The following is a 27304-nucleotide window of genomic DNA, read 5'->3' on the forward strand; positions in this document are numbered from 1 at the left end:
ATGTCAGCAGGTGTCTACCACGTCCACGTTCATGGCGCTTTATTTTCACGGTGAGAAAAGTTCGTGACGGGAGGGGGAAGGGTAAGCTGGGACAAAGTGAGAGAGTGGCATGGACATATATACACTACCAAACGTAAAACAGATAGGTAGTGGGAAGCATCCGCACAGCACAGGGAGATCAGCTCGGTGCTTTGTGACCACCTAGAGGGGTGGGATAGGGAGTGTGGGAGGGAGACACAAGAGGGAGGAGATATGGGGATATATGTATACGTATAGCTGATTCACTTTGTTATACAGCAGAAACTAGCACACCATTGTAAAGCAATTATACTCCAATAAAGATGTTAAAAAAAAAAAAAGTTTGTGACCTCAGGCTCGGAATGGGAGCTATGTTTAGAGAACAGGGCTTGCCCTGGGTCTGGTGACTCGAAGACAAGAGAATCCCCTTTTCAGGTAAATTCTGTGACTGTGGACCATCTGCAGAGCCTGGGGACGCCAGGGCCATCGGTGACTCTTGGCAGACCTTGGTGGGGTTCCTGTCTTTTTAATGAGTGAGGTGAGCTTCCAGCCTGCCATTTCAGTATTAAGCCAGAAAACGGTTCCTCAGCACCACTGTGGGACTCACTCTCCAAGGACCCAGCATCCATCCACTGGCTGCAGGGGGGTGGATGGCACACCCAGGAGGCACATTGCCCGTGAGCCCACCCTGACCCGTGGCCAAAGTGCATCTCTCCCCACTCTTGCTTGGGTTTTGCTGTTACTGAAATGGTTAGCTGTGCCCAGTTAATGAAGGTGTTACTTAAATTCCTTTTCCTTTGCTTTTTAAGCATGAACTTTTAAATGGAATTCCCCCTACCCTTTTAAAATAAAATTTTAAGTCTAATAACAGAGGCAGCCTATGTAATGGAAACAGCAGTGACCTGGTCTCCCTCTGCTCCTTATCAGTGCAGGGCTATGCAAAACCTCTCCCAATCAGTTTTGTACACTGTAATGTGAAGTGGTGGTGCTAGGTGCCCTTTGAAAACACAGGAGTGGGCTTCCAGAATGTGAGTCCAAAGTGGCTGTAGAGAATGCAAGTGCAACCCTTACACTTATCAGAGGAGAAGGCCTAGTGAGGCGCAAGGGCTTATAAGGGGTGAAATTGGAGGGAGGGCCTCAGACCTGGTCTTTTAGTTTGGGCTCTTAAATATAAGGAGCAAAGGACAACCACTTAAAAAGTAAAAAAAAAAAAAAAAAGAAGTGTAACTGATCTGCTAAAAGAAGAGAGAAAATGGTATTATATAAAGCATTCCATTAAAACCTCAAAAAGCAGGAAAAAAGTGGAAGACAAAAATAAGACCAAGGGCAGTGAATAGAAAACACGAACCAATAGGCTAGATATTAATGCAACTGTATCAGTAGTCACTTCGAATGTCAGTAGTGTGAATGCACCAATGAAAAGGCAGATAATGGCAGAGTGAATTAAGAAACAAGACCCAACGACGTGTTGTCTACAAGAAACCCACTTTAAATATAAAGGCACACATAGATTAAAGGTAAATAGATGGAGGAAAATGTACGGAAAGAAAGCAGGAGTAACTATATCAACTTCAGACAAAGCAGACTTCAAAGCAAAGAAAATGATCAGGGATAAAGAAGGGCATTACATAATGATAAATGGGTCAGTTCTACAAGAAGACGTAATTTTAACGTGTTTGTGCCTAGCAACAGAGTGTCAAACTATGTGAGGCAAAAACTAATAGAATTGCAAAGAGAAGTAGATACATCCACTGTTATAGTTGGAGACTTCAACACCTCTTTCTCAGAAATGGACCGATGCAGAAGGCAGAAAATCAGTGAAGACATAGTTGAACTCAGCAGCACCATCAACCAACTGGATACAATGGACATCCGTAGACTAATTCATCCAACCATACCAGGTTACACGTTCTTCTCAAACTCACATGGAATGTTCACCAAGATAGTTAATTGGAAAATGCCAAACTGTGGGGAGATTAAACAACACACTGATGGCTAACGCGAGTCAAAGAAGAACTCTTAAGAGAAATTTTAAAACAGAATAGAGAAATTGTAAAATATTTTGAACTAAGTGAAAACGAAAGCACAACTTATCAAAATTTGCGGGATGCAGTGCTTAGATGGAAATTTACAACATCAAAAGGATATACTAGAAAAGAAGAAAGATCTAAAATCAGTAATCTAAGTTTCCACCTTAGGAAACTAGAAAAAAGAAGAGAAGATGAAATCCAAAGTAAGCGGAAGAAAAAAGATGAGCGTAGAAATCAATGAAGTTGAAAACAGAAAATCGGTAGAGAAAAATCACTAAAACCAAAAGCTGGTTCTTTGAATAGATCAATGAAATTGAGAAGCCTCTAGCCAGGCCAACTAAGAAGAACAAAGAGAGAATGCAAATTAGTAATATTAGAAATGAAAGAAGGAACATCACTACAGATCCCATGGAAATTAAAAAGGATCATAAAGGAGTATTATGAACAACTTTTTGCCCACAAATTTTATAACCCAGATTAAATGGACCAACTCCCTGAAAGATACAATCTGCCAAAACTCACACAGGAAGAAATAGACAATCTGAAATAGACAATCTGAATAAACCTCGGTCTATTAAAGAAGTTGAATCAATAACTAATAACCTTCTCAAACAGAAAGCCCCAGGCCCAGATGGGTTCACTGATGAATTCTATCAAACATTTAAGAAAGAAATTATACTAATTCTTGCCAGTCTTTTTCAGAAGATAGAAGCAGAGGAAATACTTCATAACTCGTTCTGAGGCCAGCATTACCTTAATACCAAAAATGGATGAAGATATTACAAGAAAAGGAAATTACAGACAAGTATCCCTCATGAACATAGATGCAAAAATCCTTAACAAAATATTAGCAAATAAAATCCAACTATGTATAAAAAGAACTATAAACCTTGGCCAAGTGGGATTTATTCTAGGTATGCAACAGTGGTTCAACATTCAAAAATCGATATCCTCCATCACATTAACAAGCTTAACTTATATGTGTGTGTACTTCTGCTTCTATTCTTATAATTCCAGGCCTGAGGACTCTGAATGGCTCAGCTCCTCGTTTTGAGCTAGGCCAAGTAGATTAAGGGTCACCTAAAACTGATGTCCCTTAGACCCAGAACCTGGGTCAGGTTCTACCCCGGCCCAGTCAGCCATGGCCATTGATGTAAAGCATGACCACCCTGGCTCCGTGTGCTGAGGAGGGCATTTTCCTGAGGAGAGTGTGGACCAGAAGTACCAGCAGACCACCAAGTTCACCAGGTGTCCCCAATCACACATTTTACCCACTTCAGCCTGAAAATACTAGGATTATTTTCAGAAAAAACTGGGGGCCTTCGTGACCCTACAACTGTGTCCATCTGCAGAGAACAGTGTAGCGCAACCTGAGGTAATTCCAGAAGATTCAAGTTCATTTTAGAAGAGCTAATTCTGGATCAGGGGCATGAATACAATTTTTATTTTGATAATTATTCTTGTGCTCTTCTTCCAAAATTGTCATTGTCTTAAATAGTGACCAGACTTGAAGGTCTTTCCTCTTTCTTATGTCAGGTGCGGAGTGTCCAAAAGTTGCTTCTATCTGGCACATACTTGCGTTTTGATTAATGGAAGATTGCTTTAGGGTTTATTGTAAGTGATTCTGGAAGGCTTGGAAGAATGGCACTTTTTCTAAGCTTTGGTTGATAGTGGAATTTGGAAGGATGGTTAGATGGTGAAAACCACGGTTGTACAAAAACCGTGGGCTGTAATATGATGCAAAACATGTGTCTCTAAAGTATAAACAGAAGTGCAGGCTGCCAGTGAGCTTCAAGGAGATACTGTGGCTTGGTAAATGGAGAACCCAAGGGAGAGGGTAGCAAAAGCGAAGAGTCCTTGGGCTGTTTCAGACTTGAGTGAAGCAGCATATCCATGTTTTAATCTGGATCAGCACTTTCTAACAAAGTTCATGGACGATGCAGCACTATCTGGTGGGCAGGCTTATTTACACACAAAATATAATTAATTCCATATTCTCCTCAGACCCAAAAACAGTACTCATGTTTGTTTTTAATAATAAAATTATTTCCGTTTAGAAAATGGTGTAGATTTACATAGACCATCTGATGAGTTACTCAGATTGTTCCACTAATAACAAGATACAGGAGAAACAATCTAAGAAAAACATTTTGAAGAGAATTTGTGTGTGTGGTAGGGGAGGGAGGGTTGGTTAGCTGAAATCAAAAAGATTCCAAGTAACGATGATTAAATTTAATACTAATTAAATTAGCATTCCACAGGAACTGTTTTCTGGAAATTTTGGTAGTGCCTTCACGAAGCAGCCCGGACTCAAGGCCATTTGGTGGGAAATGGCTCATTTGCTTTGTTTTGGTCACGTTTAAAGTTAATCCAAAATCAATTTCTTTTTCAAGAACTAAAATGTCCCTGGTCTTTATTCCACTTCAGAGATCTGCAGACTTTCATTGTAAAAGGCCAAATACTAAATATTAACGCGAAGCAGACATACACATAAGTGAAGGACCTGCAATTTGGATTTCATATTTCATTTTTTATTTCAACCACTTAAAAATGTAAACGCCATTCTTACCTCTGGGGCAGTACGGTTTGGCCCATAGTTTGCAGACCCCTGTTCAGTTCCTATACTGCCTTTGAGGTTGGTGTCTTGTCTTTTGGGGAGAATATTCCTACATATGAAATCCTTTTACATTGGCATGTGAAAGGGGGCCAAACTCTGGTGCTCACGCGTGTGCGTGTGTGTGCATGCATGCGTGTGTGTGCGTGCATGCGTGTGCGTGTGTTTTGGGCTCTCCTGATCCTCCTGCCTCCACTCTAGGGGATGAAGCCAGGTCTCTTGACTTTAGAACTTTGATTGCTCAGAACTTTGTCAGCAAAATAGCCTTTATGGCAGGGAGGCCAGCATGGTGGACTCTGAAACAACTCTGGGCTCATTCTCCACGCAGAGAACTCTGAGTGGCTCTTGAAATAGAGGGAATCGAGAATGCAGGCAAATGTAGGAAATGAAGGTAGAAAGCTGCTGAGCTTTCCATCCAGATATCCCTGTAAGAGTTGTGAGAATTGTGATGGTAGCCTCCTAATTTCTTTGCAGATACGTATATTTTAAAAGGCTTAGGTGTCTCTGGTGCTTCATTTCCTCCTTATTCTTAGAGTAGTAAGCAAAAGACGTGCTTCTACAAAATATAAGCACATGGTGAGACACAGATGTAGAGAACAAATGTATGGACACCAAGCGGGGAAAGGGGGTGGGTGGTGGTGCTGGGATGAATTGGGAGATTGGGATTGACATGTATACACTAATGTGTAAAATAGATAGCTAATAAGAACCTTCTGTATAAAAAAATAAATAAAAAGCACATGGTTTCGTTTAGTACAATCTTTGGAGAAATTAGGAAAGATGCAAAAACATCCAGTTTTCCTAAAATGATCTGCATAACGTGGGACAACGAAACAAAGACAGATTTGTGTTGTATTTAGTTAAATTTGTTTAATAGAAATCATTCTTATTAGGATGCCCTCCCCAAATCCTTAATAAATATAAAGCTTTTAAATATTTGTCCCATTTTGTAATTAGTCTAGATTTAGCAGTGGTTCTTCCTGATTTGGGAGGAAGCATGCTTGACTGTTGCTAGGCAACGGCTAATCGGGGGTATTAGCTGCCAGCAAGCCGTTGGCAGTAACTGTAAATTCTTTTGTCTTGTTAACCCAGAAATGAGTGTTAAAGATACAGCAGTACATAAAGTCTGTTCTGTTGTTCAAATACATGCAACTTAGCTGATAAATTCCTCCACTAATATAACCTTGAGGTGCAGCTAAAATTTATGGTGTGTTTAGGGAGCCTGTTCATTCTTGTGCCTGAGTCAGACGTCTACTCACAGCACCGAAGCTCATAGAGTGGGACGGTGATGTAATAGAGGCGTTGTTTTCTCCAGGTCTCCATAAAATAATCTGAGGTTTTTGTTAAATTATGGGTTGTGAAATGTATGTGGAGTTCCAGCATAAGCGTCCCAAGTGAGGACCCTGGCTCAAGGATGGACTTCGCCGTCCTTGACCTTGGTCTCCATCTCCCAGTGGCCCGCAAGTGAGCACCCAGCACCTGTGATAAGTCCTGTGGCAGCCAGAGCCCTTGTTCCCCTGAAGCTCAGCCAGCCTCCGTGCAAATTTTCTAGGACAAAACCCTTGGAAAATGAATTCTCACTTCATAAGCAAATATGGTGTGAGTCATCCTTTGGACATTAGAATTAAGAAGGAAGAAAGAAACACAATTTATTTGGTGGATGCTTTTTTTTTTTTTTTGAATGAAACTGCTGTATTCCAGACTTGACCCCAGACACTCTTTCTTCTGGTCACATGTTTCTAAAGGACACTGTTGATTGTCTGTTAGGGGTCGCCCACCTCACCAGGCTCTTCGGAGTACGTTTTTTCACTTAATCCTCGTACCCTGGGTGGAAGATAGGGAAGACACAGCAGGTCCTTTGGGCCAGAAGGGGAGGAGCTGGGATGAAAGTTCAGGTTTCCTCTGGTTCCCAAGCCCATGCTCTGCTTTGCCTTCAGTTTGGGTCCGGTTGCCCAGTGAACCAATATGAGGCATCCAAGGCATGGCCAAGATGTTGAATATGTTTCATTCTTTGTTTCCTTGATTTCTAAAAACAGCTCTTTGATGTTCTCTACAAGGTAGAAAAGTACCCCTCCTTTGTAAGTTCTCTTCTCTAAAAGTACCATTTTCTTGGCCACTTCCCCACCCCTACCTCAAGCATAGTCGGGAATCTCACATCTTAGGAAGCAGTCTCTCTCCTGTCTTCTCCACAGTTGTGCTTCAGTCAGTTTCCCCTTGAAGCTGGGCATTTTCCCTGCCAACCCCACTGTTCTCCTGGGGCTCCAGTTCAGCAGAAAGCAGTGTTGTCACCAGAGGCTGCAAACCCATTTCTGTCCCTTTTTAGTGTTTTTCTTTTTTTCTTTTTTTCACTACGAGCCAAACTACTTCAGCATCATGTAAACACGCTGGAGTATGTTAACAGCTGCCTCTCTTAAAGTTGAACCTGCTCAGAACTAAACGGGGAATGCTTTCAGGTTCTGCCTAAGTTTGCATGTGACAGCATCAAAGCTATTTTTAGTGGAGTGATCACCGGCAAGAAGCTGAAAACGGCTGCTTTCAACTATAAACAGTGGAAAGAAAGGATCATTTATGCACTGCTGCAGCTCTTGAGTCCATTTCTATGGGAGACAAAGAGGTGTGTAATTCTCTTCTTCAAAGTTATGCAGGCGTCTTGTGCCTGTTCAGAGCCCCATCACCTCTGCAGAGAAGAGTAATGTTAATTTAGCGCTTGGCTGCCTGGGCTCTGAGTTAAACTAGATGCACTGATAATGGTGAATTATAGGACTGTCCTTCTAGGTGTCCATTCTGAAAAGAAGGCTATGTATAGATGCTTAGGAGCATCCAGTAAACATTTATTTCCTGTAGGTCACAAAACTCCAGAGATAACAGGAAATGAGAGTTGGGTTATATCAACGTCATGGTACAGTGGAAAGAACATGAGTCACTTACTAGCTGCAGGACCCTCGTGACCTCACCTTTCTGAATTGTGTCCTTAGCTGCAAAATGAGGATCCTGATACCAGCTCTGTAGACTTCATCGGGCTAGTTGTTTTTTTTTTTCTTTTGACGTTAATTAATTTATTTATTTTTGCTGTGTTGGGTCTTTGTTTCTGTGCGAGGGCTTTCTCTAGTTGTGGCAAGCGGGGGCCACTCTTCATCGCGATGCGCGGGCCTCTCACTGTCGCGGCCTCTCTTGTTGCGGAGCACAGGCTCCAGACACGCAGGCTCAGTAGTTGTGGCTCACGGGCCTAGTTGCTCCGCGGCATGTGGGATCCTCCCAGACCAGGGCTCGAACCCGTGTCCCCTGCATTAGCAGGCAGATTCTCAACCACGGCGCCACCAGGGAAGCCCCCAGGCTAGTTTTTTTCAGCAGACATTTACTGAACACCTGCTCTGTGCCAGCTACTGAGAACTTTAGACTCATAGAAGAGTCGCCGTCATCCTCCCAGAGTTCATGGTCTAGCCGCATAAACAAATAGATTACAATACAGGGTGATACCTGGAGAGAACAGCATGGGAGAGCCGGATGTGCTCCGGGCATGGATGAAGACAAGAAGGAGATATCGGAAGAGCAGAATTTTCGAGAACGCGTCAGAGTTTGCAAAGAGGACAATAGAGGGAGAGGTGTTTCCAGCGTGGCAGCTGAGTGAGCAAAGACAGAGGTGAGAGGCATTCTGGTGTGTTCGGGAGCCCATGAGCAACTTGGTGTTGCCAGAGCGAAAACCAAAAAAAATACAAACAAATGAACACAAACAAGCAAAAACAAGACAAGGGATGGTAGGAGATGAAGCTGGAGCAGGCTGAGCCAGTCGCTTAGAGCTAGGAAAATCGGGAGTGACACAACCCACAGGGAGCCCAGGGAGTGGTTTTGAACACAGGATTGACTGAATTTCACAAAAAGTCAATGGAGTCACGGCTAATGAAAGTCCGTACATCTGCGGAGATGAAGTGGCGGCAATTATAACATACGTGTGATAAGGGTGCCCTAAACGTAAAGCGTTGTCCCAGGAAAGGCTAAGCCTGGGACAGTGGTCCTGAAACTGGGTGGCACGTGACTCCGTGGGGCTTTGCCTTGAAAGGAGGGCAGTGGAAGGTGCAGAGGTAGCACCGTGGGAAGACCTCTTCCGGCCAGATTCAGTGCTGGGCTCTGCGAGCGAGTCAGGGGCATGACTCGTGTCCTTCAGGAGCTCTCAGGCCAGGTGGCACCAATGAGGATGCTGTGAGCCTTGGACGTGAAGCGTGTGCTGTGTGTGATCAGTGGACACTCCCAGGAGAGCATGATGACCAGGCACCAGGTCTACACATGGGAGTCGAGTTCTCCCAAAGTTTTCAGGAAGCTAAGGGTTTCCTGAATACGCTTCAGGCTTCGCTTAAGTTGTGGTAAGTCAGAGAAGAGGGAAGTCCAGAACAAAACAAAGCAAAACAAAAAACCTCTCACACAGCTACACCGACTGTTTTTACCCAGGAAGAAATGTTCCCACCAGTCACCATGTACCATGGAACTGTGTAAAGCGCAGTCCTCACACCCCCATCTCTGTAACTGTGGCCAAGAAGTACCATTACTGTTCTGAAACTATATTCTCCTGACTTTAATACTGTTAAGGAAGTTTAGCAACATTATTTGCTCCTTTGTCTTTTTTTTTTAATTTTTATTTTATATTGGAGTATAGTTGATTAACAATGTTGTGTTAGTTTCACATGTACAGCAAAGTGACTCAGTTATACATATACATGTAGCTATTCTTTTTCAAATTCTTTTCCCATTTAGGTTGTTACATAATATTGAGCAGAGTTCCCTGTGCTGTACACTAGGTCCTTGTTGGTTATCCATTTGAAATATAGCAGCGGTGTGTACATGTCAATCCCAAACTCCCTAACTGCTTCGTTGTCTTTTAAGGAGAGGAGTGGATGTTTCTGTAGGTTTTCTAGAAGAATCCAATGGGTGTGAAGTTTTAGGTGAAGAGTCAGTTATATAAGCTCTAGCCCACATGATGTGGGAAGAGGACCAGTTCTCTTGGGTTTTCCAGTCATTTCTTCTCTGGTTTTCCTGAGTGGGGCTCCGGGTCCACATGGGACGATTTGAGAATAAGAGAGTCACAGGCAAGTCACGGCTTGGTACAGGTGGTGAGGGAGGTGGCAAGGGATCACAGGGAGAGGAAGGAGTGGAGGGCGCATCTTTGAAGGTAGAGCCAGTTCTTTATGCTCAGTTGGAAGTATTAGGACAAAGGCATAGTTTAGACGCTGATGCCAATCACAATATTTGTTGCCTTGGCAGATATAAGAGATTACTTTCTGGAAATGGAAAATTGCTTTTTGTCACTTCAAAGCCAACCATAACTAGATCCAGTAAACCATAGGAGAAATATTAAAAAAAGAAAGAAAGAAAGAAAACAACTTCTGTTATGTACAACTTCAGCATTTGAACGCCTGGATTTGGTACCCTTGATAGAACGTGTAGATGGAGATGTCCAGCTCTACAGCATCAGCTTTCCAAAATCAGCATTTATGTCTCTCATCTTCTCGGTGGAGTCCGGGGGTGGGACTGGCTCTCAAAGGGAGGAAATGAATTGTCAAAGTAAACCACAGCTTTGCCACAAATAGGTCATTTTCTTGTCTGGGACCAGTTTTCAGCATTGTAGGGAGTACTGGGAATCAAACTGTGTCCAAAACTTCGACTAAACGTTTATATCTCTTGATCTCCACAAGCCTGAAAGATAAATAGGTCATAGTGACTTTTGTCTCTGTTACTGAGGTTTTTCCCTGAAAGCTGTATCAGTGCAATGGAATGGCGATGGGTAACGTTATTAACATTATCTGTATTGTGCAGTGCGTGGTTGTGACAGCCTCAGGACAACCCTTCAGTCCTGGGACAGAAGATAGGAGTGTGGCCGACCCTTCCTGCTTCTTGGTGACGGGTGATGGCCCAAGGATTTCAAGGCAAAATGATATTGAGTTCAAAACAAAATGATATTTTCGCTCAAGAGGTGATCCTCTTAAAGGAGTGGATTTTGGGGAAAGATCACTTGTCTCCAGCTACATGATACTGTTTCAGGTCCCCAGCTGGTTCCACCTGTTAAGCTGGAGCCTCTTTGCACAATTGTTCAAGATCGCCACAAAACCGCCACCAAGGGAAGGAGAGAAGGGTTGGGGTTCCTCAGTCTCGATGCCCCTGCAGCCCAGCATGGCCAGAGGGCCACACTGTCCCTGTGCCACCCTAAGTCACTGCATCCCAGACCTGCGCCCTCATCCAAGCTGCTCCTTGAAGGGTCTTGGTGTCTGTATTCATGGGCAGTGACCCCGAGATAGAGAAATTCCATGACAAAGCCTCCAGGTTTCAACCCCCCAGGAATGCACCTAAGGGTGTATTGAGGGGCTGCTCTCTGGGCTGGGATAATAGTCAGTGTTTATCGAGCAGGTACTAGGTACCATGCCCTGTGCTGAGCACCCAGCAAGATGGATGACACTTTTGGGGGGTCTGTAGTTTCCCCGGGGAGGCAGCTGGAGAACTGGCAGGACAGTTGGTGTTGAAGTCTGTGTGTTGATGGCGGGGCTGCCAGGCTTCAAACAAGGGACAGATAAAGATCAAATCAGGGTAGGCCTCATGGAAGAGAGGAATTGTCCATGGTTTCTGCCCAAAAAGAGGGTTGTTGTCCAGAAGTTGCTAGTGTCCAGATTCATGGCTTAGTAATTGAGGGACCCAAGGGCAGTAGGATCCAGAGCTGTGTGTCGTTCTCTGAACAACCACGGATTCTTTATTTTATCTGTTTAGCCAGCCATGACCCTGCCTCTTGGAGGACAGTATAGTTTCTTCATTGCTGTGTCCCCGTAGCAGGTGTAAAGACATGTTATTCAATGAATGGATGAGTCAGAGAAAGGAAGGTGGGCAACCCAGCTCTTATTACTGGAGCAGAAGCTCCACCTGCCCTACGTGAGTGTCTGGCTGGCCGTTAGGGAATAGCTGTGTATTTAGTTACTTATCTAGCTAGCCAGTTAGCTACTATTTGTTTTTATTTTTTTAAATTTTTATTGGAGTATAATTGCTTTACAATGTTGTGTTAGTTTCTACTGTACAGCAAAGTGAATCAGCTATATGTATACATATATACCCTCTTCTTTGGATTTCCTTCCCATTTAGGTCACCACAGAGCATTGAGTAGAGTTCCCTGTGCTATATATAGTAGGTTCTCATTAGTTATAGTAAAATCCACGTAATATTAATTTATCATCTTAACTATTTTTAAGTGTACAGTTCAGTGGCATTAAGTACATTCACATTGTGGTGCAATCGTCCCCACCAGCCATCTTCAGAACTAACTTCATCTTGCAAAACTGAAACTCTGTAACCATTGAACGACAACGCCGCATTCCCTCCTCCCCACAGACCCCGGCAACCACCCTTCTACTTTCTGCCTTTCATGAATTTGACTACTCTAGGTACCTTATATAAGCAGAATCATGGAGTACTTGTCTTTTTGTGACAGGCTTATTTCACTTAGCATAATGTCCTCAAGGTTCATCTGTGTTATAGTATGTGTTGGAATTTCTTTCTTCTTTTAAGACTGAATAATATTCCATTGTATGTATTTACCAGGTACTCTTTATCCATTCATGCATCGATGGACACTCTGGTCGCTTCCGCTCTTTACCTATTGTGAATAATGCTGCTGTGAACACGGGGGTACAAGCAACTCTTTGAGTTCCTGCTTTCAGTTCTTTTGAGTATAGTCCCAGAAGTGGACTGGATCCTGTGGTAATTCTATGTGTAATTGTTTGAGGAACCACCACACTGTTTTCCATAGCGACTACACCGTTCCAAAGTGATGCCTCAGTTACTTAATTTTTTGTGTCTTGCCTTTCCTCTGTGAGTCTTACAAATGCAATCCTCCTCCCTTCTGCACCACTTATGTCCTTTGAACTGGACGGATGACCACAGTTGCACAGTCAGCCCAGATTCGGGAGCTGCCTCTAACCTCTCCCAACCACCTTTGAAAAAGCCAAGTTTATCCCATTGGCCCCTGGGCAGTTGTCCTGTGGGGAGTCCCAGGCTGCTCCTGAGATTAAGCTGGAACCAAACTGGCCCTAGACTTGTAGCTCTTGGAACAGCTGCTCAGCTTTCCTCAACTCCACCATTTTAATTGTGATTAGTAGGTTCATTTGCATCTAAAAGGAGTCGTTTTCTTATCAGCACCATTGAGTTGCGAACCAGTGTGCTCCATTTATATAGAGTGGCCCATTTTAACCAGGCCCATTAAGCAGTAAAAGTAAATGTGGGTGTTTTACAAATGCAAATATATCATGCAAATAATGTACTTTATGCTGAATGATGCCTTGGTTTTCATATGTAAAATTAGAAACTGTGTAGCACAAAGATAATGATAAACACCTTTGCATCTGTTCATAAGATGTATCATGAGCTGTATGCATCTAAAATTGTAGCCCAGGCTTCAGGCAGAATTTCTTTGGTATACTCAAACGTGCATTCCATATTATCAAAAATATACATGTACTTATCTAGTTATTTATATATTCCTACATAATCAAAAAATCACAGAAAAGAGTAATCCAAATTACCTCACGTATTACTTACCATCAAAGATGAGATTTGTAATTTTGTTTCCATTTTTAAAGATTTTTAAGTTTTTATCTGAGATGATGATAGTGGAAGAAGGAATGTTCCTATATAGGCTAGTTCCTTTGTAAGAGAATTATGTCTACTAAGAGAATTTTTTAGAAATCCTACTGTGTGAAATAATTCTGTTTATGATATGCAGGTAGCACTTCTGCTGCTTTACACCATCACTTAGTAGAATAATAGCAACAATTTTTGTGTACAGTGAACTCGGCTAAATTCTAGGAGGGGAGTCACCTTTAGTCTCTGCCTACATGGGGTTTCTGCCCTTTGGAAAGGTAAGACACACACCTATGGAAAGTGAATTAAAGGTGTAAGACATCAGATCAGGAAATATCACATAGTACGATCAGCTGTACTGTACAGGAATTACCAAATAGACTTTACTATACAGGAATTACCAAATTCAGAGTGGGGAGAGGTTCCAGTGTAGGAGTGACCAGAAAAAGATCCGGGATTTGCGTTGAACCATAAAGGATGGATGGGAGTTGAATAGGCAAAGAGAAGATGGGAGCAGGGCATTTCAGCAGAGGGGAACAGAATCTGAAACCACACAACCCAGATTGGCACTTGAACCCAGTGTCTTTTAATTGAGATCACACACCTGGTCTCAGGACTTAATGAAGCTCAGGTTCTTTTATGTCCCCTCACAGAAGGAATTCAGTGAGAAATAAAGTGATAGGTAAGAAGTGGACTTATTTAGAGAGAAACACATTCCGTAGACAGAGTGTGGGCCGTCTCAGAAGGCGAGAGGCCCCGAAATATGGGGCGGTTCGTTTTTCCGGGCTGGGTAATTTCATAGGCTGATGAGTAGGAGGATTGTTCCAACTACGGATATTGTGGAGAAGGGGTGGAGATTTCCAGGAATGGTGCCACGGCCCACTTTTTGACCTTTTATGGTTAGCCTCAGAACTGTCATGGCACTGGTGGGTGTGTCAGTTAGCATATGCTGATGGATTCCAATGAGCATATAATGAGGCCCAAGGTCCACTGGAAGTCGAACCTTCTACCATCTTGGACCTAGTTGGTTCTAACCAGTTGATGTTGTGTCCTCAGTGGCTGTGTCATTCTTTTAACGGTTGTGCCCTGCCCCCTTCCCTCCTGTTTCAAGTTGGCTTGAATGGGTCGTAGAAATATATGGGGTACGAGTGTGTTCTGGAGACCTGCCTCAGGTGGTATGTTGGGGATCGGGGGAACGTTTGAGAAGGAATAGAAAGGCCTCTTGGGGCAGAGAACCTATTGGACTTAACTCTGCCCTATAAGCTACTGGTTTTCACCCACTTTTATAACCATCAAGCTCTTCAAATGAAAAATTATGTGGAAACTCAACACGTCAGACACATGAAAAATGAGATGCTTTTTTTTTTAAATTAATTTTTATTGGAGTACAGTTGCTTTACAGTGTTGTGTTAATTTCTGCTGTACAGCAAAGTGAATCAGCTATACGTATACATATATCCCCTCTTCTGGATTTCCTTCCCATTTAGGTCACCACAGAGCACTGAGTAGAGTTCCCTGTGCTATACGGTAGGTTCTCATTAGTTACCTATTTTATACATAGTATGTGATGCTTTGTTGACGTTGGTGCAGGACCTCACCTAGACACCCGTCCCCCACGCCCACCACTGGCAGCACTATAGGCACCCCCTGGGGGTTCCCTGGGGAACAGTTTGCAAACCAAGGGGAGAGCTCAGGAAGATACTGTGCTCTGAGAAGACTGTAAAGGTATTAGGCAGGGAGAACTGGGGTTGGGGGAAAGACTGGAGATGGGCAGACCTATTAGGATGCTAGTGGGAACATCTGCATATGAGTTGACACAGTAGAGTAGAAACACAAAGGAAGGGAAATTGCAAGAGTCTTTTGAAAGAAGGGGTTGGCAGGAATGGATGACAGCAGATGGGGGTTCAGGAGAGAACCTTGGTTGAGATCCCAGATTTTTTTTTTTTAACATCTTTATTGGAGTATAATTGCTTTGCAATGGTGTGTTAGTTTTGCTTTATAACAAAGTGAATCAGCTATACATCTACATATATCCCCATATCTCCTCCCTCTTGCGTCTCCCTCCCAACCTCCCTATCCCACCCCTCTAGGTGGTCACAAAGCACCTAGCTGATCTCCCTGTGCTATGCTGCTGCTTCCCACTAGCTATCTATTTTACATTTGGTAGTGTATATATGTCCATGCCACTCTCTCACTTTGTCACAGCTTACCCTTCCCCCTCCCCGTGTCCTCAAGTCCATTGTCTACGTCTGCGTTTTATTCCTGTCCTACCCCTAGGTTCTTCAGAAGTTTTTTTTTTTTAGATTCCATATATATATGTTATCATATGGTATTTGTTTTTCTCTTTCTGACTTACTTCGCTCTGTATGACAGACCCTAGGTCCATCCACCTCACTACAAATAACTCAATTTCATTTCTTTGTATGACTAATATTCCACTGTATATATGTGCCACATCTTCTTTATCCATTCATCTGTTGATGGACACTTAGGTTGCTTCCATGTCCTGGCTATGGTAAATAGAGCTGCAATGAACAATGTGGTACAAGACTCTTTGAATTATGGTTGTCTCAGGGTATATGCCCAGTAGTGGGATTGGTGGGTCATATGACAGTTCTGTTTTTAGTTTTTTTAAGGAACCTCCATACTGTTCTCCATAGTGGTTGTATCAATTTACATTCCCACCAACAGTGCAAGAGGGTTCCCTTTTCTCCACACCCTCTCCAGCATTTATTGTTTGTAGATTTTTTGATGATGACCATTCTGACTGGTGTGAGGTGATACATCATTGTAGTTTTGATTTGTATTTCTCTAATGATTAGTGATGTTGAGCATTCTTTCATGTGTTTGTTGGCAATCTGTATGTCTTTGGAGAAAGGTCGATTTAGGTCTTCTGCCCATTTTTGGATTGGGTTGTTTCTTTTTTTGGTATTGAGTTTCATGAGCTGCTTGTAAATTTTGGAGGTTAATCCTTTGTCAGTTGCTTCATTTGCAAATATTTTCTCCCATTCTGAGGGTTGTCTTCTCATCTTTTTTATGGTTTCCTTTGCTGTGCAAAAGCTTTGAAGTTTCATTAGGTCCCATTTGTTTATTTTTGTTTTTATTTCCATTTCTCTAGGAGGTGGGTCAAAATGTATCTTGCTGTGATTTATGTCATACAGTGTTCTGCCTATGTTTTCCTCTAAGAGTTTTATGACGTCTGGCCTTACATTTAGGCCTTTAATCCATTTTGAGTTTATTTTTGTGTATGGTGTTAGGGAGTGTTCTAATTTCATTCTTTTACATGTAGCTGTCCAGTTTTCCCAGCACCACTTATTGAAGAGGCTGTCTTTTCTCCATTGTATATTCTTGCCTCCTTTATCAAAGATAAGGTGACCATATGTGCATGGGTTTATCTCTGGGCTTTCTATCCTGTTCCATTGATCTAGATTTGTGTTTTTATGCCAGTACCATACTGTCTTGATTACTGTAGCTTTGTAGTATACTCTGAAGTCAGGGAGCCTGATTCCTCCAGCTCCATTTTTCTTTCTCAAGATTGCTTTGGCAATTCGGGGTCTTTTGTGTTTCCACGCAAATTGTGAAATTTTCACAATGTTGATTCTTCCAATCCAAGAACATGGTATATCTCTCCATCTGTTTGTACCATCTTTAATTTCTTTCATCACTGTCTTATAGTTTTCTGCATACAGGTCTTTTGTCTCCTAGGTAGGTTTATTCCTAGGTATCTTATTCTTTTTGTTGCAATGGTAAATGGGAGTGTTTCCTTAATTTCTCTTTCAGATTTTTCATCATTAGTGTATAGGAATGCAAGAGATTTCTGTGCATTAATTTTGTATCCTGCTACTTTACCAAATTCATTGATTAGCTGTGGTAGTTTTCTGGTAGAGTCTTTAGGATTCTCTATGTATAGAATCATGTCATCAGCAAACAATGACAGCTTTACTTCTTCTTTTCCGATTTGGATTCCTTTTATTTCTTTTTCTTCTCTGATTGCTGTGGCTAAAACTTCCAAAACTATGTTGAATAATAGTGGTGAGAGTGGGCAACTTTGTCTTGTTCCTGATCTTAGTGGAAATGGTTTCAGTTTTTCACCATTGAGAACTATGTTGGCTGTGGGTTTGTCGTATATGGCCTTTATTATGTTGAGGTAAGTTCCCTCTATGCCTGCTTTCTGGAGGGTTTTTATCATGAATGGGTGTTGAATTTTGTCGAAAGCTTCTTCTGCATCTATTGAGATGATCATATGTTTTTTTCCTTCAGTTTGTTAATAGGGTGTATCATATTGAGTGATTTGCGTATTTGAAGAATTCTTGCATTCCTGGGATAAACCCCACTTGATCATGGTATATGATCCTTTTAATGTGCTGTTGGATTCTGTTTGCTAGTATTTTGTTGAGGATTTTTGCATCTATGTTCATCAGTGATATTGGCCTGTAGTTTTCTTTCTTTGTGACATCTTTGTCTGGTTTTGGTATCAGGGTGATGGAGGTCTCGTAGAATGAGTTTTGGAGTGTTTCTCCCTCTGCTATATTTTGGAAGAGTTTGAGAAGCATAGGTGTTAGCTCTTCTCTAAATGTTTGATAGAATTCGCCTGGGAAGCCATCTGGTCCTGGGCTTTTTGTTTGTTGGAAGATTTTTTTTTTTTTTGCGGTACGCGGGCCTCTCACTCTTGTGGCCTCTCCCGTTGCGGAGCACAGGCTCCAGACGCACAGGCTCAGCGGCCATGACTCACGGGCCCAGCCGCTCCGCGGCATGTGGGATCTTCCCGGACCGGGGCACGAACCTGTGTCCCCTGCATCGGCAGGCAGACTCTCAACCACTGCGCCACCAGGGAAGCCCTTGTTGGGAGATTTTTTATCACAGTCTCAATTTCAGTGCTTGTGATTGGTCTGTTTATATTTTCTATTTTTTCCTGGTTCAGTCTCGAAAGGTTGTGCTTTTCTAAGAATTTGCCGATTTTCTCCAGGTTGTCCATTTTATTGGCATATAGTTTCTTGTAGTAATCTCTCATGATCCTTTCTGTTTCTGCAGTGTCAGTTGTTACTTCTCCTTTTTCATTTCTAATTCTGTTGATTTGAGTCTTCTCCCTTTTTTTCTTGATGAGTCTGGCTAATGGTTTATCAATTTTGTTTATCTTCTCAAAGAGCCAGCTTTTAGTTTTATTGATCTTTGCTATCCTTTCCTTCATTTCTTTTTCATTTATTTCTGCTCTGATCTTTATGATTTCTTTCTTTCTACTAACTGTGGGTTTTTTTCGTTCTTCTTTCTCTAATTGCTTTAGGTGTAAGGTTAGATTGTTTATTTGAGATGTTTCTTGTTTCTTGAGGTAGGATTGTATGGCTATAAACTTCCCTCTTACAACTGCTTTTGCTGCAGCCCATAGGTTTTGGGTCGTTGTGTTTTCATTATTATTTGTTTCTAGGTATTTTTTGATTGCCTCAATGATCTCTTTGTTATTAAGTAGTGTATTGTTCAGCTTCCATGTGTTTGTATCTTATAAAGATTTTTTCCTGTAATTGATATCTAGTCTTAACAGCATTATGGTCGGAAAAGACACTTGATAAGATTTCAATTTTCTTTAATTTACCAAGGCTTGATTTGTGACCCAAGATATGATCTATCCTGTAGAATGTTCCATGAGCACCAGCGTTTTTAACTTGAACATTTTACAGGCAATCACCACAAGCTGGGTCATTTTCTTTTCTTTTTTTGAGGAATGCTGAGTTAAATTAATTGGTAACTTGTATTCTTTCAACAAGCATTGACAGGTACCAGCCAAGTTCCAAGCATTGCCGTAGGTGGTAGGGATTTAGGAGAAGACAGCCTCAGATGTCGCAGTGTGTCAGGGAGTGTGAGTGCACCGTGTGTAAAGGGAGACAATCACAGACACTGTGTTCGGCTGAGTTGTCCCCTCCAAAACTTCATATATTGATGTTAGGTCCTAACACCCAGCACTCCAGAATATGATCTCATTTGGAAATATGGTCATTGCAGTTGTTAGTGAAGATGAGGTCATACTGCAGTAGGGTGGACTCCTAAGCCAATATCAAAAGGAGGAATTTGAACACAGAAAGCACACATAGGGAGAATGCCATATAAACATGAAGGCAGAGACAGGGTGATGCACATATAAGCCAGGGAAGGCCAAGGATTGCCTGCAACCACCGGAAGCTAGGGGAGCGGCATAGAACAGATTCTCACTTAAAGCCCTTAGAAGGAACCATCCTTGACTTTGGACTCCTAACCTCCACAACTGGGAGAGAAGAAATTTCTATTGTTTTAAGATACTTATCTGTGGTACTTTGTTATGACAGCCCTAGAGAACCAATAGACACACTGAGAAATCCAGGGCAGTGTGGAAAGTGCCCCTGGGGACCAGCAGGGGAAACAGAGGTGGGCAACTGGCTCCCTCATTTGAATTGATGTGGCCTGGGGGATGCAGCCAGAAATACATTCCAGAGTCTGGAGGCAAGATCAGCTCGAGATACAGAATTGGAAAAGCCAGATTCCCCAGGAGTTTATGAACTCTCCTAACAAAGGAGAATGAATAGAGAAGAAGAGAGGGCTACAACTCCAGGAATACCCATCATTATGGGGGTAAGGCTGGACAGAGAGCTAGCAGATTTCATAGAAAGGAGAGTGCGAGGAGGAGAGCCAGGCTAGCTGGGTGTTGTGAGGCTAAACTTGGAAAGGATTTTAAAGAGATAATGTCAAAAGTGATAGTTTATGTAATTAGAAAAAAATAATAATAAAGTAAGCCTCTCATATGCGTGCATGTGGGCGGGCACGGAGTGGGCAGGGGAGAGGGGCTGTAGAGCCATCAAGGCCCTTAGCCCTGAATGGCGGGGTGACTTAGGGGCCTCTGATGACCCAGACGTGAGGGGATCGCAGCCAGTCCGGGGACACCATGACGCAGAAGAGCGGAGGTCGGGCACTGTCGCCCAGCTCCTGTGCTTGGTGAGTGCATGGCAGGGTCATGGGGGCCAAAAGGAGCATTTGGACACTAGGTGATGTTGGATGATGGGTCAGCTAAGAAGTCCTGGAAGGGGGAGGTGAGGGGAGACAAGGGATAATGGCAGGAGGAAAGATGCCAGAGGAAAAGAGGGCAGTAGGGGTGTTGCTTTGGCAAAGAAGAAGGTGCAGACACAGGTAGAAATAACGGAGGGTGAGTGAGCTTGTGAGGAATGGCTTTGGTTTTAGAAAAGAGGAGGTGACGTTTTTGCCTGACGAGGTATGGAGCGGGGAGGGGGGGTGTTGGGACTTGGCGAGTGGAGAGAAGAGTGAGGGCAGCTTAGTCGGGTTGCTGACCATCGGGTAATGGTTCTTGGCTGGGGGCCATTTTATCTCCCAGAGGACACATGGTAGTTTCTGGAGACATTTTTATTTGTTACAACTGGGGAGGGTTGGTGCTGGGATCTAGTGGGTAGAGGCCAGGGAGGCTGCCGAACACCCTAGCACCCACGGGACGGCCCCCACCACAAAGATGATCCAGCCCCAAAGGTCAGCAGTGCCAAGGTTGAGAAACCCTGTCACAGGTCAGCAGCACATCTCAAACGTGTCTGAGGAGGGAAACCCTAAACTTCATAGCATACTCTGTGGAACATTATTGATGTGTTTAAAATCGCCCAGTAGCTCTTGCTCCAGAGCAGCCAGCCCTGTCTGAGTCTCGCAGCCGTTCCCCCCCATCCGCTGCAGCCTAGCGTACCCTTCGCTGTGATGGGTACACAGGAATGCTTTGCGGGTTGATCCGGTTGGAGACAGGATGAGTCTCCAGTCTTTTTAAAAAAATTTTAAATTTAACTTTATTTTTTTATACGTCAGGTTCTTATTAGTTATCCATTTTATACATATTAGTGTATATATGTCAATCCCAATCTCCCAGTTCTCCAGTCTTAACATTGGCGAAGGTGACAAAGCCGTTCCATTTCTTACCAGGATCCGAGTTTTGCCTTCAGAGAGATCTTGCCACACTCTCCGTTGTGGCTTTTGTGGTCCTTGCTGGTTATTGTCTGATCACTCCAGTAATGCCTTCCCAGTAATTGTCAGCCTCTGAAAATTGGCCAGTCCTGATACGTTTCCACCTGGTCTCTTCTGCCTCTTGATTGCCTGACCCTGAAAGGTCACTGTGGGCAGCCGTACTTCATAGTTTGGATCTATGCAGGATTCTGGGCAGAGCTGTCTTTTTTTTAGCTTTCTTTGGAGTAGGTGGCATCCGTGAAGCTGCTTCTTCCAGCCTATTGATTTTTAGAAAGTGTTCATTGCTACTTCGGGTGGAGGAACGTTTGCAAATGAGATGATCTCAAAGCATCCTTAAGGGGAAGAGGAAGATGAAGGTGTGGTTAGCTCTTCTGTCACAGAAGTGAAGCCAAGAGCCTAACGGGGAGAGTCCACAGGATGTAGGAGGAAGTGTTGGCACCGAGCACATCATTTAACTTCTCTGAACTGCAGTTTTCTTGTAATCAAGACAACCACTGGGATATTTGCAGTTCACAGAGTGTCCTTTGTACATGCATCATCTTATTTAATTCTCCAGCACTACATGCTGTAACTGCTCCCTGTTTGTAGGAGTGGAATTGAGACCTGTTTTCGTCTTGTGTTTTTTTTTTTTTTTTTGCGGTACGCGGGCCTCTCACTGTTGTGGCCTCTCCCATTGAGGACCACAGGCTCCGGATGCGCAGGCTCAGCGGCCATGGCTCACGGGCCCAGCTGCTCCGCGGCATGTGGGATCTTCCCGGACCGGGGCACGAACCCGTGTCCCCTGCATCGGCAGGCGGACTCTTAACCACTGCGCCTCCAGGGAAGCCCTCAGCTTGTGTTTTCAACAGACAAATTCCTTGAGTCCAAATCTTGTGCTGTCCCCACCACAACTCGGATGGAGCCAGGTGGCCACTGAGATCTCTTTGAATGTCAGTATAGTCCGGTTTTGTATGGAAGGTTGTAAAAGTCCCTGAGATTTCTGAACTTTCAGCTGGACTCTTTACTGATGCGTCTCAAATTATGAAGGGTGTTTTGTGAAACTTGAGACCATCTCACACACGTCTGATTCCTGCATTCCAAACTTCAAGACTGGCATCTTTCACCCAGCGTGTCTGTGTTAGTATGTGGTGTAGGTCGTATTTGTTTTTCTATGACATTCTGTTGATCAGTCCACAGTTAGAATTAACAGTAGAATTCCAAGTATTTTTTCGGGAATTTCCCCCTTCATTACAACTGCTTTGACTGTTTTATTCCTGGAGAAACACAGTCTGATGGTAGATTTCACACATCCAAGGGGACTGCCTTCGCATTGTTTCTAGTGCTAAGAATACGTCAGAGATCTGCTCAGCTGCCTGAAGACTACCAGGCAAGCTCTGGCCTCTGTAAGGACCAGGTTAGGATAGGCTGGTCTCACCACATCCCTTTCTGTTGTTTAGTGTACTTTGGGCCACTCTGGCAGAGATGCTAACTGCAGGGGACCTTCAGAAACGCAGCATGTAGGTTGATCTTTCACTGCCCAAAACTCTTTAGACTTTGATTCACTTCTTCCGGGGTCCTTCCTGTATTCATTCTCTCTCTCTCTCTCTCTCTCTCTCTCTCTCTCTCTCTCTCCCTCTCTCTCCCTCTCTCTCCCTCTATCATTTTACAGTAAAAATTTTTTGTTGTGGTAGTAAAATGCACATAGCATAAAATATACCATCTTAGCCGTTTAAGTGTACAGTTCAGTAGTGTTAAGCACATTCACATTACTGGGTAACCAACCCCCATAACTCTTTTCAACTTACACAACTGCAACTCTGTACCCACGAAACAACTCCCTACTCCCCCCTCCCTCCAGCCTCTGGGAACTCCCCTTCTACTCTGTCTCTATGAACTTGAAATTTGTCCTTTTGTGACTGGTGTATTTCACTTAGCATGATGTCCTTGGGGTTCATCCGTGTTACAGTACCCTGTTCTCTCTTTCAGATCAACCCGTTCACATTTGGCAGCCGGGTTCTTAGACAAAAAGTACTTTTTAAAAAGTACTTAGAAAAGAAGTACTTTAACTAATTTTCTTTTCTTAGACTCACAGAAAGTCCAGGCTGGTGAAAACAGGTGTGGATCTTGCCAGAACCTCCCAGGGTCTTGGTTAGAGTTCATCCGGTTCTGACAATGATGGCAGCTCATGGGTGTCGCATGACAGATGGCATCATTATGCCAAGAGCCACCTTAGGGCCGGACGACCTGTTGACCTACAGTGTCCCCTTGGGAGCTGGAAGAACTGCAGCTGAGTGTGTGAGGCCCAGGGAGAGACAGAGCTCTGAGTCTCTGGCAGGTGCTGGTGGGATGGTAGGGCACTTCCCTTGGGATTTGCTGGCTCAGCTCTGGTCTTAATGATCAGCTGGATCAATGTTCTCAAATGCCAGTTGACAAACTGCCTTTGCTGGCAGGCCAGGCCCTCTTAACCTGTTGCTCGACTTCCTTTGCCACACGTGGGTTTGGCTTCTGGTGCTGAAGGTCATGAGATTTTGTTAGAGCGTTTACTGAAGTGAGACAGTTGTGAAACCAGCGTTATATTGTTTCTGCTGATATGAGCCCACGTGTCTGTTTTTCGCATCTGGTGAGCCTGATTGCTTTTTCTAGCCTGGGATTTTGTCTTGGAGAGATTCCTAGTGAAATACCGTCCACAGCCTTCTTCCATGGAGGAGGATAGCTAAGGGTTTGGTGCCGAAAGACTGGAAGAGAAAGCTGGATGATGAGAAATGAAATCGGGGCCGTTGACGTGTGTCTTTGTGGTACAGTGGGCTGGTCTTGGGCTGATCACTGACCAGCCGTGTGATGACTTGGACAAGTCCCTCCATCACCTGAAGAATGGGGACAGTGGGTTCTGCCTTGCCCTCTCATGGGATCGGAGGATCCCACGGAAAAGTGTTGATCACTGTGCTCTGTACATGGTAATGTGGTATCCTGTCTTCAAGCAGTGTGAGCACCATTGTAACGTGATTAAAACCCACTCTGGTAGGTTGAAGGGGGCCCTAGTGGCCACTTCCCATGGCAGTGACTATTTACAAGTTCACTGGCGTTTAGGTGACTTGAGTGTGGCGAGTCCCCCATCCTGCTCTGCACAGACCACCCACCCTCCCCCCCTTGACTTGCCACACAAATGAGTGGTTTCTAGAGTGGCCTGCGATACTCCCACAGAGACCTCGACCACTAGCTTCTCTGAATTACTGTGGTTGCTATACATTTTTAAGTAATTTTATATACTTTTTAAAAGCTAACTTTGAGCTTTAAAGCCCGGTGAGCCAGGGATATCTCCAGATGGAGGAAAAAAATCAGTTTGCTCTCTCCCCAACCTGTAGCCACTAGGGCCATAACCGTTGGCCTTTCCACACGCATTTCTAGTCTCTTTAGATAGAGTCACAAGAGGTTGGAGCTAGCTAAGTATGACAGTAAGCTCCTAGAGGCTATAAAATATGGCTTCTAATTTTTCTCTCCATGTCCAAGCACAGTTTTCAACAAGCTCTTAATAAATCCTTGAATCTCCTAACAGTTAGAAGATGTCACTTGGAGGGACCATACCAAAGAAGAGTGTAGAATATGGGGCCAGTGAGCTCAAAAGCTTTGCAATTAGCATGGCAGGAGTCGAGCCCCCAGGTGAATGCATCAGTCACGACAGGGGCTACATCAGAGCGGGTAGGTGGGCCACTCCAGATCTGTCTCCACTGTGAGAGTGTGGATTACACCGGCAGCACAGCAGAACGAGCGGAATAGCGATCGGTGACTTAGGTACATTCAAAGGATGTTGTAGAAATCTTGAAGTAGATTTCTATCGCACAGAGAATTTTCCTTATCTACACCACTGGATTTACCCATCCTCCGTTCCCCACGTTTACTCCATCCCTGGCGTCTACTCAGTTTTCAGGCAAATCAAGGTCAGAATGAAGAGGAGATTTGGAGGGAAGTAAGCTAGATATTCAGGCTTCTGCAGTAATAGTCAATTATCGAATTCTCCAGAAGCGCCAACTCCTCTATTGTGAACTCCTCAGTTTTTAAGTATCTTTAGAAATCAGGTGATTCAGCGTTGGCCACAGCCAGCTGGCTATTTCCTGCTTTCTTATAAAAATCAGATGGTGAGATCCCAGGAGCTGGCTGGGGTTGTTAAAAGATAATCTTAAGCATTTTAACGCACATTATTCTTCATGCAGCTATGAGCCTTAACAGCCTCGAATCGGAATAGGACAGGAATCACACAGAAGAGAACTCAGCTTGCTGCCATCATCCTGCAGCCCTGAGACCCCGGCCAGATCTCCTGCTGTCCTGCGCAACTCCTGGCCACTCAGAGGCCACAGCAGCCGGAGCTGAGGATCAGGGCTGCAGGAAAAGCCATAGCTGAGATGCATTATCCTCACTTACTCTGAGTAGAGTGGATCCGAACCACAATAAAACAAAAGTTTTATCATTTACATCAAGGTTCATTCTGTGTGTTTTCTGACACGTTTGACATTATTTTGATGTATTTGTGTGCTGTAGCACTTTTCTTCCTCCTTCTCTACGCCTCACCAGCCATGTAACATGTCCCCATACCTGGTGTGCTCTTTGTACCTCTGGGGACGAAACGTTGGTCAACAGAATGTGTCACTGGCATTTTTCCTTGTTAACAGTATTGTTCCCCTGCATCACTAGAGACCCTGATGGACTCTAGAAACATTCATCAGGTAGTCCTTCAGATTTCTTATTCTGTGTGTGTGTGTCCGTGTTTGCCAAACTTACAAACTTATCATTTAGACCAACTTTTTAATTTTTTTTAACGCTGAAGGTGATTGATGATGCATTAACCGGTATCATTTGCCACGTTCTATCTTGGAGAAAGTAATTTATGCTGCCTGTTGGGCTGGCTGTAGGAACAATTTTGACTAAGTGCTTTCTAACATTAATCTAAACCAATCCTTGATTTAGAATCACCTCCTTTCTACTCCAAGACCGGCTTGGTTATAAAGTTTTTCACTGGGTGTCTTAAAACAGTGAAAATGCTTGTCTATAAATGTAGTAAAGTGTCATTGTGATACATTAATCTTTCGTCTTTTCTTGCCTCTCCTGTTACAGGACTGTGAGTGGTAACATATCTGAAAAGTGTTTTATGGGATATGGGGTGCAACATTTTAAGCCAAGGAATTGAAAACGGGATATGAAACAAGAAGACAGGGGAGGGAGGGAGTTGATCAAGGTCATATCTGTATAATAAGAATTTGGTGGTAGAAAAGCCAGGAAAGGCAAGCTCGCATTTATAATGGGCAGGTGGCACTAGGAAGTGGTGAAAAACCTGCTGATCTCAGAAGACATGGATGGGAGTTCTTTGCCTCATAAAGTCATAAAATTATGAAGAAATTAGCGGAAGTTATAAGCTATGATGTTGAGCATCTGATGTGGCCATTTTGTTTACCTGCAGACGATTTCAGTGCCCAAGAGGGAGCAGGGTTAGGACAGTAACCTGAATACCCACATGGACGGGTTATGCACGTTGAAATATGAAGCCCATTCATCATAAAACAAGACTAACGGTTTTTAAAGATACATTTTCAGAGGGTGTAAATAATGCGTAATTGAGAAAGTGTTCTGAGGCCATTTTGAAGGATGTGTTTGGAGGAAGCGTTGTTTTCTGAGTGCTGCTGAGTGAGTGTAGACAAGCTCGCCCTCACGCTGGTTTCTCTTCTGTTTTAGCACATCAGGTCCACCCCTCTGGCCGGGCAGCACCTTCTTCAAGAGAAATGGAGCCCTTCTACAAGGTAGGTCTCTGACAGCCCCCCCCTCCCCCTCCCCCATCCCCACACTACTCCTTCGCTCCTGGTGTCTGTCGGGAGAGTTCTGTCTGCTGCAGAGCAGGCCCTCTGTGACTGCTGTGGGATGGCTCTGTTTGTCCAGTTCTCTTTATTTCTTCCTACTGACGTCTCCTGGTTGATATGAACTGTTAATCTGAGATAAGACGGCTTCTTTGGTCTGTTGTCACTGGTCAGATTCCAGAAGTGGTCGGCTTGCTTTGGTGAAATTGGAATTACGTGGCAGTTAGGATGCAACGATA

General features: G+C 43.6%; 1 protein-coding gene across 7 annotated transcripts in view; it reads left to right on the forward strand.

The window, feature by feature from the left end:
- Positions 1-27304, forward strand: part of FOXN3 (forkhead box N3) — a 402973-nt gene that overhangs the window by 255383 nt on the left and 120286 nt on the right. For all 7 annotated transcript variants that reach the window (XM_079914685.1, XM_079914683.1, XM_079914684.1 and 4 more), the window contains one exon: positions 26947-27011. In XM_079914685.1, coding sequence (XP_079770811.1) covers positions 26947-27011 — 65 coding nt within the window. The remainder of the gene's footprint in view (positions 1-26946; positions 27012-27304) is intronic.

The sequence above is a fragment of the Stenella coeruleoalba genome (genome assembly GCF_951394435.1).
Source record: "Stenella coeruleoalba genome assembly, chromosome: 2".
Taxonomy (NCBI): Eukaryota; Metazoa; Chordata; class Mammalia; order Artiodactyla; family Delphinidae; genus Stenella; species Stenella coeruleoalba.